The sequence below is a fragment of the Oratosquilla oratoria genome, chromosome 33 (genome assembly GCF_046742065.1).
Source record: "Oratosquilla oratoria isolate Oo_2021 chromosome 33, ASM4674206v1, whole genome shotgun sequence".
Lineage (NCBI taxonomy): Eukaryota > Metazoa > Arthropoda > Malacostraca > Stomatopoda > Squillidae > Oratosquilla > Oratosquilla oratoria.
Genome location: NC_134809.1, coordinates 8155611 through 8169705, shown reverse-complemented (window position 1 = coordinate 8169705; position 14095 = coordinate 8155611). Strand labels below are relative to the sequence as shown.

Genomic DNA, 14095 nt, shown 5'->3' with positions numbered 1-14095 from the left:
AAGATAGGGGTGAGTGGAGAATGGTTGTGTATGGATGATGCTCTGATGCATAGAAGGGAGTGGATGGGGGATAGGGTGGGTGAGGGAGTATGTATGAATGATATTTTAATGCAGCATGAAGGGATTTCTCCCTGTTTTCTCTTTCTCTACATGAGAGGAGAGTGGGAGTCGCCAATTAAATGAAGCAGCCCTGTTGTTGATGTGCTGTGTCTTGCTGCATTGCCTCTGACCCAGGGCAGTGGGCAAGATGCGGGGATGACCCATCATCTAGAAGGAGACAAGAAAAGAGGGAGGGAGGGATCATGAAATGGGTGGGAGTGGATTTATGCCTTTGACTTTGGCTACCTCCCTTGTAAGGGGGAAAAAGCCCTTGGTATATGTATGTATGTTGTTGTTGTCATTCCCTAGACTGTCTGTCCGAGCAGTCCCGTCTCCCCAAGGAAGGCCACAGCCGAAACTGGGTTTTCCCACAAATCCTTTATAGAGTGTATGTTGGGTTGTTTGCGTGCATGATTGTGTATAATGCAGTCTTCCATTATGTGTTGTATGGTATGGGGTGAAGTGTTACATCCTGGGCAGTTGTTCACAACACGGTCGTCCAGCCTCTTCTGGTAGCTTAGAAGTGCTGGGTGGTGACCGCATCGCAGTCTGGCCAAGTGGACTCTGTCCTTACGTGGGATAGAGGATTCAGAAGGGTGGATATCAGGGGGTCTGGCATGCAGCAGTGTGTTGTCTTTCAGTGTGTTAATGGAGCGGTGAGTGATATGATTATGAATATGTTTCCGGAGGCTGGTATTTGGTGGTTGTGGAGGAAGAGAAGAGAGTATCTGTGTGTAATAAAGGTCTATGGGTGTAGTTTTAATGTTTCTTGGTGTGTGTGGGTGTTCTGCTATGTAGTGTAGCGGGTGTGATGTGTTTGTGGTGGCTGCAGCAAGTGTTTGTGTGCCTCTCATGTCGAGGTGGTCCTTGACTTTGAGGACTTTTGTTTCATGGTGTAAATGGTCTGTAGGTGATGTATTTGTGCAGCCTGTAATTGTTTTTAGGGCTTTGTTTTGTATGATTTGAAGGGTGTTGTGGTGTGTCTCACTGAGATTAGGAGCCCATGCAGGACTCGCATAATTCATCACTGAGCGTATGCATTGTTTGTATATTGTTATATTAGTTTCTTTGTTTTGTCCAAATGTTGTTCCAGTGATTGACTTAAGTGCGTTAAGTCTAGGAGTGCATTTGTTTTTTATGTTTGTGAGGTGTTGTTTGAAAGACATGGATGTATCGTATGTTACACCAAGAATTTTCGGTGTGTTTGTGTGTGGTATTAGAGTGTTGTTGATGTAGAGATGAGGTATGTATTTGTGTTCTTTTGTCCAGTTGGTGAGAAGTGTTGCTGTAGATTTGGTTGGAGCTATTTTGAGTCTGTTCGTGATGAACCATGTGTTGAGTGTGTCAAGGTAAGGCTGTATGTATGTAGATAGGGCTTAGTGTATATATCATGCAATGCATAATGAAATGAGTTTATGATACAGTATAGATAAATGGTATAAAAAATTCAAAGGAAAAAAAATAATTAAATTAATACATGTAATTTTTTCACAAAATGACAATGAATTCCAGCCCCAGGCAACATTTTCATACACTACACTTTTGAACCAAGTCATATAGGGTATTGACCATGTCTCCTGAAAGTTTCCTATTGACTGATATAGTCATTTTGCTGTAATGGTGCTGGCTGACAAATACATGCAAACAAAATTGACCAAAGTCAACCCTCAATGTATGATTTGAAACAAAAGATATGTAATCCATAACACATTCATGATGTGGGTTGCATTACTACTTATATATTTAGATATGTACCATGCAATTCCACCCTGCAGAAAAATCATTACAGTGATTATAAAATTACCATTTGCATGACCAGAAAAAAGTGGCTTACCTGGAATATTATGCATTGTTATGGCAACAATGAGAAGTAAAATTCTTCTCCACTGCTGACTCACAAATATTCTATGATTCTCCATCCCTTCTTCTTCATCTCCTACATTTGTTTCCAGTCTTTGTTGTAAACCTGAGAGGTGAACATCATGACATATTATTAAGTTCTTTTTAACTAAATTTCTAGGAACTGGTTTGTTATGTATATTAGTAACATACACATATACAGTACATATACCAATGGCTTTTTCCCCTTTACAAGGGAGGCAGCCAAAAAACAAAGGCATAAAATCCACTGCCACCCATTCCATCCCCACAGACTCCACTTCCATTCGTCATCCCTGCATCTCACCCACTACCCTGGGTCAGAAGCAGTGTTGCAAGACACAGCACATCCACAGCAAGGCCACTTCATTAAATTGGCAACTCCCCCTTTCCATCCCCTCATGCTAACAATAACGATAATTGCTGCCTTGAGCTTCACTGACAAGAAACTCACAGCTCATAGTGGCTGACATGCTGTAGTTGGCTAGATATGCCTATAGCTACTCACAAGAGGTGGGCCCCATCAGTCTGGCCCAATCAGAAAAATTACTTTTATAAACAGTTCATAAGAACCACCCTAAAATACAACTCGACAGCATGGTTTCCAACAATCAGCAAATGTTTCTCACAGCTGCACCTTCAGATGGAGGTGGGGGTGTTGACAGGCTTTGAAAAGGGGCAGCTTTGTTGTCCGTCTTGTGAGGACCATCACATGCAGGTACCTGTCATTGGTCCCTGCAGAGCCAGTAAAGCCCCAATCACACATTCATGATTCTTGTCAAATGTTATGAATTTGAAAAGCAGCAAGACAACTTCACTTGCAGTACTCTAGACTTACCTAAGGACAATTCAACAATGTGTCTAATATTCATATATGTTTATCTTCTCTTAGTTTGTCATTTAGCTTCTCAATATATGATGCAAAGGTGATTTAATATTTGGAGATTTGAAAAATAAAATATTGTAAATAATGTTGTTTCTACTCAAACAAATTCACTTGAGTTGCATATGAGTGACCATTGCTTTAAAGAAAGGAAGTGGAACTGGGTAGGAAAGTTAGTGCGAAAGAATGATGGGAGATGGAGCAAGTGCATCATTTTGTGGATGCTGCAGGATGGAAACTGTGGAAGAGGGAGAGTTCAGACAGAAGTTTGCAGGAATGACATGCCAGAAGTTGGCACAGTCATGTGAGTCATGGAATGATACCAGAGCCCTTTCTTCAGCAGAAGACTTGAAAGGGTTGATTCTAGGATTGATAGAAACTTTTATATATTCATTCAATGACATGCACATATACATAACTCAAACACATAATTGCTTACCTTTATCATTATTAATATAAACAGGATGAGTGAATGGTAACTTAGCATCAGTCTTCTTCTCCAAAGCTGTAAATGAGAGAAGCAAATTATCAATTTCTCTACCTGTATGAAAGATGTAAATATAGAAGAGATATAACAAGGGAATATGTTCTCAGTGTGCTGAACAATCTGGACATTTGCTCCACTGGGATGGGGTCAAGGTCCTACATACAGGATTAAAAAGGGACATGAGAAAAATGGTTGTAGCTGCCTGTATTAACTCTTATGAAAATAACAATGACAGGGAAGCTTTCGTATGTTTATCGAAGGCAGTAAGCAAATTGATAATAAATGCAATTGGGAAACATATACATGCTACGGGAATAGGAATCCCCAGACAGCCAGCGGGATGACCTGTCTGTGTCCCCATCTTCGAGTGTAAATTTTAAGGTTCAAGATGTTTGTAGACAGCTTACTGAAGAAGACTGAGTTGGTCAAAACGTATAAACAATAAAGGAGTTCCAGCTCATCTTCACTTATTCTTCCATCACCCACACTCTCATCTGTCTAGACCATTCATCCAATATATATATATATATATATTATATATATATATATATATATATATATATACATACATACATATATACACATATACATTTATATGTGTACATGAGAATAGTTGTGAGCAATTGTTTGTAGATTCATGCACATACTTAGTATTGGCTGACACAGGACAGAGAGGGAACCTGGGCAGCCTCTCATGCTACCTCCCCCAGTTGCAAAGACAAGAAATATGAAGAATTTTTTGAACACTGTATCTCATCATACCCCTGAAGGCAGTCCTAGGACTAAGACCAAAATGCCAGGCAATAAACCTCCCTCACTGAGTCTGGTGTTTAAGCTTGCCCCTTCAACATGGATCCCAGACTTCAGATCTTCACACATATTGAATACATATAAATCATTAATTTGGGGCACATGCCAGGGAGGGCATTGCCTCAGTCACATGTCTGCACCAGTCCTCACAGTCCCTCTGAGCAAGCTCCTATGCAGCCCCCTTCCCTTCCCTTCCCTTTCCACTCCAAACAACTCTCAACAGGTTTGATCAATTTGCCTCAGCCATGAATTCTGTGGGTGTTCCCTTCATCACCTCCATCAAGGGTTGTCTCTTGTGGAGACGACCTTGTGAATAGGATCAACATCAGGGAAATATGTGACATGCCCATATAGCTGGCATTGATATTCATGAATTATGCTGGTAATTGTCCAAGACTGAGTCTCACAATATAGTCTCTAGTTTGATATAAAGTCATTCCATTAAAACCCCATGATACTCTGGAGGCATTTAGTACCAGATATCAAGACGCCTTTTCAAGTCAGCATTCAATGTCCATATCTCACAGCTGCACTGCAAGGCAGGGAGCCCAAGTGACTTGAAGATCCAAAACCTAGTCCTCAGGCATAAACAATGAAAATGCCATATACTATGTTTGAGCTAGTCCATAACACCATTGGTGATGCCAATCCTTCAAAGTGCTTCTTTACATGACCCATCACTGTTACGCACCACACTACCAAAGATGGGAGTCCTCAACTTATTTCTACGAAGAAAAAGTTGACAATTCCCTTCTATTCCTAGCCACTCACATCTTCAAGGTAATCAGCTGGTATTCAAAGTATACAGAAAACCCACAAATAAAAATGTCATGAACCTGGCGTGTTTTTGATTAAATGTCCCAACCTGGCCAAGATTTTGGACAATTTCTATCAATCCATGTACAGTATGAATATTTCCCCCTTTTCTTTAGGGTTTTTCATTTTACCAGGGAGAAACAAAGTTGAGGTACAAAAATAACTTTACTTACATCTAGGTGAAGGTGGGGTTGGGAGAGAGTTTGAATGGTGTGCAACCCGCTAAATATAGGGCATTTACAGATGTCGTTGAGCAGAATTTCTATACATATAACCAACATTTTTTTATTTGCCTGTCTTCACACATTCACTTCATTTTTTATTTTGCATGAGGAAGGTGTACAAGTATTTATCAGCTACTTATTTACTTCCTGTTTGACACACAGTCGAAATCATACTGGCACTACTTTTAGGTGCCATCCTTGTTCCCGACCTTTTGACCTGATAACACAGTCACTCATCCCTTTTGCTTTGTGTCTTCGGGTGACACCGTGGCTTCACAACTTTTTTTTTCTTAGGGTATACCTGTGGCTCACAACCTTATTTTAGTGTAATTCCATTATATCCTAGCTCATTTTGTGTCATTCTTCTGACATAGAATTTTGATATTAATCTATTTGAAGTATATCATGGCATACAAAACACATCACACATGATCGTTACATGACAAATGACTTGTTACATTTCTACTCCCACCATGACTAAGAATTAAAAGAGGTGTAGTAATAGGGTTCTTTCTAGGAGCAGTCAGGGTCTGTTACAAGTGATAAATACCTTGACAAAGAGTCTTGGTATGTCCATGAAACATTCACCCAACTAAAATTCCCAGAGATTATCATCAAAGAGTGCAAAAATAAAGCAGCAAATTTAATAAACAACCAAGAACAATGAAAAGATCCAGCTACAAGAATCATAATTCCAATCAACAATATCACCACAACCCTTGCTCAAACACTCAAACCCAGCAACATAGATGTAGTATGTCAGACCAACAAGAAAATCAGAGAATTCATGAAAGCAAAAGAGAACAAGGAAGAAAACAACAAAGCCATCATCTACAAAACTCCATGCAAAGGATGTAGCATGTCTTACGTTGGCAAAACATCTCATGATATAAAAACCTGCATACATGAATATCACAATGATGTGCAAAACAACAAGACCACCAATTCCTGTGTCACACACCAAAACATCACCACCTACTAGAGTGGGACCATGCTGAATTGATTTTACGTGAAACCAACAAGATACGGAGAAGATATCTAGAAACAGCAATTATTTAGAGTTCAAACACTACAGAACAAAACAAGAGGCATGTTCAATATTGCATCCCCTTTAATTAAATTCTATTCCTGAAGAGGCACCCTATGGAATGCCCTGTCCTAATATACCTTCCTCATTCATTCCAGGATATATGAACAAGTTAGAGGTCATATTCTGCATCTATGTACTCAAAAAAGCTTCAACAAGTGAAACATTGTACTTTCAATAAAAGTTCCGTCCTCACATGGTGTCTACTCTGACCATCTTTCCTTTACCCCCCTTACCAACTGATTGGATACAGTCTCCAACTTACCAAGTGAAATGTTGTGAACATGAATTCCATATCTGGTCATATATTCATCTGCAGCATAAACAAATAGAGCTCCAAGCAAGAAACCTATAGATACAGGTATAAAGGTGTATTCCCCTTCACTGCCATAAATTCCTGATGACTCTGCAAGTTCTATTGCTGGTGCAAGCAGGGACCAGAAGGAAGCTGCTGTCATAACACCAGCAGCAAATCCAAGACTTGCATCAAGGACATCTCGCTGCAATACACAAATCACATATGGTACATGAGTGCTAAGCAATTTGCATCCTTATCAAAACCATGATTAGCTTCTGGTTAAATCACATGAAATAAAATAAAAAGTTTAAATACAATGTTAGGTCTAACATGGATGTCAAACTTGTTTCCTGTAGCAAGTTCTTGATCACAAATATACTTCATCTGTAGTCACTCTCCAATTCTGTTTTTCACTGCTCCTGAAATCAGCTACACTAATAGTCTCCAGATCCTATTGTACAGATACATATACATTATGGGAGCCAGACAGATTTCTGACTGCCATTGTCCCAACACCCATTACCCTGACTGCCAACATCCTGACACACAAAAATATCAACAAGCCCAAAATCACAACAACCAAATTTCCAACATAAATGATATTAGTGAGTAGTAAAGTCCAAAACAGACCAAAATGGACCTTAAATCTATATTAAAACTACTAAAATGGACCAACCATGGTGACATGATACATCCCTGATACAGCCCCACCTTTACCTCAAACCACTCACTCTCTCCATTTTCCATTCCAATACAGGCTCTACTACTCTTGTAAAACCTCTTGACTGCCCTTAACAGCTTTCCCCCAATCCCATATATCTACAAAACTTCCCACAGTGCCCTCCTATCTACCGTCATAAGCCTTTCCAAATCCATGATGGCCCAAAAAAACATCCTTCCTTTTCCTAAAGCTTTCTCACATATCTACCTTACCACAAAAATCTGATCCACACAACCCGAACTTTTCCTAAACCTACACTGTTCCTCACCATTTACTCCCTCTGTACCTCTCCTAATCCTTTCAAGGCCAGGTATATGCAATTAGGTAAATACTTCCATATAGAAGGCCATGAGGGCCTGGTGCTTGGTCTCAGGACTTTGTTCAAGATCTATCTATCAACTCCAACTATGTTTCCTCCATCCTTTCGAGTAAAGAAAGTTGACAACCAGCAACTGCTCTCCTCCTCCAATTTATAAAAGGTGATGACATAGAAAGTCCCTCACAAATACAACACACCAATCCAATGCTTTTTCCCATAGAAAGCTAAAGAAATGCATGAGGACTTGTACTATTCTGCTGTAAAAAATCAAAACTCATTAACTCCAAAATCCTTGTTTTGAGAAAGTCAATGGCAAAGGTTTGACCACCCATCGCTTTTTTTGCTACATATATCTGCATCTTGTACTTTTACAAACCTGGGGATGTGCATGAGAACTGTTGCTTTATGACATTTGATTCCCACAAAATGTTAAGCAAATAGTAAATACGCTATGCCCTCTAATTATGTAGAACATATGTGGAGTTAATGTAGTCTGCCTGTTGAGATCCCGATGAAATGGTAAGACAGAGTTAACCCACCTTAAGAATAATGTCTGTCTCTTTCTGCTGACTCCATAGACACCAAATTAAAAAAAAAAAAAAAAAAAAAAAAAAAAGTTAATATGTTCTGCCTTTTCACAATAGCATTGATTGCAGCTGTGGGTTTTCAATTACTGAAACCCATGGCAACAATTATCACCATTACAAAACTATGTGGTGGTATCCAAAGAAAGGATAGGAAGAGTTCTGGATGTTCATGTTTTCAGGAGAGAGAGTGGGATAGTGTCAGATAATTTTTTGATAGGGGGGAAATTGAGAGTTGAAGAAAACAGGTGGAAAAGAGTGTGAGGTAAAGAGTGGATGCAAGTTAACAAATTAAACAGGAAGGAAAAGGAGAAGGAATACAAAGAGAATCTGAGGGGAGTGTGGGAGGTAGTGAGGAATAGAGGGGAGGTAGGAGTAGAGGGATGGTTATGTTTCAAGGAGGAAGTGACAAAGTGTGCAAAGATGGTATGTGGGATGAGGAAGATGGGAGGTAATAGAAGGGTAGTGAATGGTGGGATGAAGAAGTGAAGGTAGCAGTGGAAGAAAAGTGAACATATGTGGATTGGTTGCAAGGTAGAACTAGGACAATGGAAGCAAATACTAGAAGAAGAGAGGAGGAGCAAAATGTAAGGTGAATGAGGCAAACAGGAGGGCATAAGAAATAAATGCAAGGGTGATGGGCACAGCACTGGAGATGGTTAGTGAAAGTAGAGAGAAGTGAAAGGTGAGCCAGTTGTAATTTACTGATGACATTGCTTTTGTGATTGGATCTGAGGTAGGTCTGTGGTACTCAGTGACAGAATTTGGGAAAGTATGTAATAGGCGAAAGTTGACAGAAAATGTGGGTAAAATGAAGGTGATAAAATGTACAAGGAGAGAGGGTGGCAGTAAGTTGGAAGCAGGTCTTAAAGGAGAGAGGTTAGAGGAAGTCGATAGTTTTATGCATTTAGGATCACATGTAGTAAGGAATGGAATGGGGATAGAGGTAAACTATAGAGTGAAAGAAACAACTAAATGTCTTGGGAGAATGACAAGTGTCATGAGAGAGAGGTATCCAGGGATGGATGCAAAGAGAAAATTACATGAAGGACTGATTGTGTCAATGACATTGTAGGGGAAAGAGACTTGAAATTTAACTAAGGTGGAAAGGAAAAAATTTAAATGTGTTTGAGATGATGTGTTTGAGAAGTATGGTGGGTATTACAAGGACAGATAGAGTGAGAAATGAGGTGAGGAAGAGAGTAATGTTAAGAAAGGGAGATGCCAGATATGATTGATGAAAGAATATTGGGATGGTTTGGACACATGGAAAGAGTAAAGAAAGACTACCAAAATGAATATGGAAGGCACAGATAGATGGAGTGAACTTGAGGTGATGACCAAGAATGAGATGGATGGGTGGAATGAAAGGGGCCCTAAGTAAAAGGGGAATGTCTGTTGTGCAGGAAAGAAGCAGACAATAGGTGTGAGAGGCGAATGGTTGTGAATGGACAATACACTGAATTAGCCCAAAAGGATTTCTCCTCGTCTTCTCAATTCTTGCATGAGGGGATGAAGAGGGTGGGTTGCCAAGTGGTGGGGCCCTGCTCTGGACATGCTATGTCTTTTTGAATTGCTTTTGACCCAAGCAATGGGTGGGAGACAGAGATAAAGGAATAACTCTTCATCCACAATGAGCTAAGATGAAACAAACAAATAGGTGATAGTTGGGAGTGGGGTGGGGGCATGCCTTGGATAATTACTTCCCTTATAAGGGGAAAGAAGCCTTTGCTATATAGATAAATAGGCAACACAATTTTATCCAGCTTACAGTTAACACTCATTCAAAAGGCCTTAACCATGGGAGAAGGAAAATAAAACCACAATCAACTTACCCTTGTCTCTTTAACTAAGAACACCACTGCTGCCCCAGCAGCTGTTAGCCCCCATGTAAGAAGAGTACCAAGTAAGGCTTGTAAGGTAGGAGCTATGTGCTCCTTCATGTTGCTCTTCTGGTAAAAGAAAATGCATAAAATTAATAAAAAGAAATGGTCTACAAGTCTATTTATCTTTTATGTAAAAGAGACTATTCTTGGTGAACAACAAGCAAGGCAGAGCAATGATGGACCACATCTTCATACTGAAGATGATAAAGTAATGGGAATACAATAAAGATCTGCACTTACTATTTTTTTTTACAACAGGCAAGCATATGACAGCATACACTCTGGAACAAAGAAGAGAGAGAGGCAATTTGATTACCATCTACAGAATTATGAAAGGGATGGAAATCCTTGATAGGGATGATCTACTTAAATGGGACAGAAGAAATACAAGAAGACATTTAAGGACAGTTACACAAGAGCTTTGAAAAAAAAAAAAAAAAAAAAAAAAAAAGTTTTCCACACAGAGTAATTGATACATGGAACAAATTGAAAGAGAAAACAGTGAGTGCTAAAAATATACATGATTTTATGAAAGAACTGGATGTGGAAAGATACAACTGCAGGTCACTGCAAGCATAGCTCTTCTCCCACAAAATACAACTAGGTAAATACAGACCAACATCATGGAACATATTGAGAGCTACACATTCCCAATAAAACTTATATCACTCATCAAAGCATGCTATTCTATCAGCATATATGCTGTGAAAGCAAGTGCACAAATAAGAAAAAAAAGAATACTAGCAATAGTTTAAAAATCACTACTGACATTACTATATGTGTAGTACTCATTTATGGGGTTCAAAAGTACTCAGAATGATATGAGCTATTTGATGATATAAATATGAACTGCATCTATGAGACTGGCAAACATCATTATATCTACCATTTATACATAAATCATATGTAAAGGTTTTTCCCCCATTATAAGGGAGGTCTATCTACCTATATACCATGGGCTTCTTCCCTCTTATATGGGATGTAGCCAAGTCAAAAAGAAAGCACCCACTCCCATCCACCACCCTTTCCTCCCTCTCATTTTATCTCCTCATCGATGAAGGGTCACCTCTGCATCCTGCCCACTGCCATGGATCAGAAGCAATACAACAAAAGACAGTACATCCACGGCAAGGCCACTTCACTTAATCGTCAACACCCACTCCCAATCCCCTTGTGCAAAAAATAGAGAAGACAAGGAGAAATCCCTTCAGGCTGTGTCAAAATATCATCCACACACAACCATTCCCTATTCCCACACACCACACACCCCTTTCCTTCCTTTCATTAAAGTTATCATTTATAATAGAGAGCCATTCTCCTCCACTCATTCCTATTCCCTGCCTTTTCCCTTCCTTGCTCAACAGATACTCCAATCTTGTTCAAATTCCCTTGGTCATCCCCTCATGTTCACTCCATCCTCCCCTATCTTCCACACCTTTTATCATTGTTTCTTTACTCATTCTTTCTGTGTCCAAACCATCCCAATACTCCTTCATCAGCCCTTTGTTATCTCCTTTTCCACCCCCATTCTCCTCCTCAATTCCTCATCTCCCTCTATCCAACCTTGCAACCCCTACTATACATCTCAGACATTTCTTCTCAAATACATTTCAACTTCTCCTTTCTGCCTCTCTTAAATTCCACTTCCCTGTCCATACAGTATCACTATCACAATCACCCCTTCATATAATTTCTTTTTTGCATCCATTCCCAGATGCATATTTCTCATTATACTTTTTAATCCCCTACGGCATTTATTTGCATTTCTCAACCTATAATTTACTTTCACCTCCACTCCTCCCTTTCATGCCACATGCAACCCCAAATACCTAAAGTTATCCACTTCCTTCAGTCTCTCACCTTTAACCCCTTCCATACGGTGCCGCACACGTAGGCGTCATGGACTTAGATCTCGGTGGCAGCAGCCAATGCCAGCCGTACGACGTGTCGTAATAATACTCGCATCATAAAATATAGTCACCGCTTATATCGATCGTTCTCTCTTCACCCGTGAATTTTGATAACCATAGAAAATGCGATTACAAAAGAATTAGAAAGAATGTCATTATGGAGGGGCGACTACAATAAATATAATCAAGACGCCGATATGGCAGCCTCGCGAATACACTCGCTCCCCATGACGCCTACGTGTGCGGCACCGTATGGAAGGGGTTAAGACTCACTTCAAACTCACTGCCACCATATATATATATATATATATATATATATATATATATATATATATATATAATATAATATCCTCTGAGTTCCAGGGAGTTTACTAAATATCATCCATTGAGAATTTGCAAATCAAGCAGACATGTACTTCAATAGGTTCTATTCCAGTATCACGCAATCAAATTTTCTTTTCTTTTTTTCCATTTGAAAGACCTGTTATTTTCTATGGAATGGTTATGTTAAGTTAGATTAGTTAAGTTAGAAGATATTGTGCAACATAAGTTTCATGTAAACATCTGCACATGTGTGAAGGGGGCAATGAGCAAGGAACAGAAAGGCAGGAGCTAGGGATGAGTGGAGAATCAGTTTATAAAAGATACTTTTATGCAAGGGAGGGATGGGGGATAGTAGGGCATGGGGTGTTTATGTGTGAATGATATTTTAACACAGCCCAAAGGGATTTCTCCCTGTCCTCTCTTTTTCTGCATGAGGGGATGGAGAGGGGGAGGATTGCCGACTAGGTGAAATAGCCTTGCTGCAGATGTGCTGTCTTGCTGCACTGCATTTGACCCAGGGCAGTTGGTGGATGCAGGGATGACCCATCATCCATAAGGAGTTGAGATTGGATGGGTGGAAAGGGTGGTGGAATCGGGGGAGTGAAATGGGTGGGAATGGGTACGTGCCTCTGACTTAGCTACCTCCCTTATAAGGGGGAAAAACATCTCAGTATATAGATATTTATAAATCTATTTTTCAAATGTTGGTGAATCTCCCTTTAATAAGTAAATTCTTTTGTTAATTATTGTTGACTTGTGTAAACTTGCAAGCTTCAACCGGTCAGTGGAGAGCAGTTCATTCTAACCGCTCATAAGAACAACACCATAAGCTCTGCCACAAATTTATTCTCAATGGTTCCCACTTTTTTCTCTTCTCTACATACAGTGAGTCAAATAAGTAGAAACTTACCAATTCTCTTTGTTTATAAAAACCTGTTCATACTTTTACCAAAACACTCATTCTCTTTTACTTCTCTATCCCTTGTTCTCCTTGATATCTGCATCTCTATTGATATATTTATACTTACAAAACAGGTAAGTTCTCACTGAGTTATTAAAACTTTTCTACAGTTACACCAAAGAGATTTGCCAATAATTTTTTGTTTGGTTCAAATACATTTCATCAAATCTTATTTGAATTATGATTATCACAAAGTAAAAAGTTTCCCATGATTATATGCTGCAGTAACAATTGCAATGACAACATTATGTCCAATTTTATCAACCGTTTCTCTTTCAGTATCACTCCCATTTTTCACTTTCTTTTTTTCCATTTGAAAGGTTATTTTTTTCTATGAGTATGAAATTACGTTTGGTTGTAATTTTACATAGACTTAACATAGTAATAATTACAGTATAATAATATAGTAGATTTCATGTTAAATAGCCATGCTTCTGAAATGTTATCAAATAACTCACTTTAAGCAAAATATCACTGAACAGTTAAGCCAAATACTTGTCTGCAATTGCCATATTGCCCCAATTTCCCAACCACATACAGTGTTGAGTGTACATCGACAGTAATAACAAACCTTACTTGGGAGAGGTTATCGTATCAAAATGTGACTACAATGGAAAACGTTACGTCTAATATTTTGTAATTAATCTTAGCCTTCACTTATGGACCTCTGAACATAATCTCTCGCTCGTTTAAAGTTTTATGATCACTCTTGCGATCTAAGTAAAATCCCGTAATCCCACTTGTTTGAACTGTCGTCGCCACCATAACAGCTGATTAGTAAACAAACAATGCATGATGCATCGAATAA

At 39.2% G+C, this 14095-nt stretch overlaps 1 protein-coding gene across 9 annotated transcripts in view; it reads right to left on the bottom strand.

Annotated features, from left to right (window-relative positions):
* Zip48C (Zinc/iron regulated transporter-related protein 48C) overlaps nucleotides 1–14095 on the bottom strand; it is a 44831-nt gene extending 30736 nt beyond the window's left edge. Inside the window, exons 1-6 of one of the 9 annotated variants that reach the window (XM_076172579.1) lie at nucleotides 13864–14095; nucleotides 10333–10373; nucleotides 10042–10158; nucleotides 6550–6784; nucleotides 3300–3365; nucleotides 1934–2065 (exon numbers count right to left, since the gene is read on the bottom strand). In XM_076172579.1, the coding sequence (XP_076028694.1) occupies nucleotides 1934–2065; nucleotides 3300–3365; nucleotides 6550–6784; nucleotides 10042–10149 (541 nt within the window). In that variant the 5' untranslated portion in view covers nucleotides 10150–10158; nucleotides 10333–10373; nucleotides 13864–14095. Of the gene's footprint in view, nucleotides 1–1933; nucleotides 2066–3299; nucleotides 3366–6549; nucleotides 6785–10041; nucleotides 10159–10332; nucleotides 10374–13354; nucleotides 13535–13745 lie in introns of those variants that run through there. The other 8 variants (XM_076172586.1, XM_076172580.1, XM_076172578.1 and 5 more) reach the window with 8 other exon arrangements.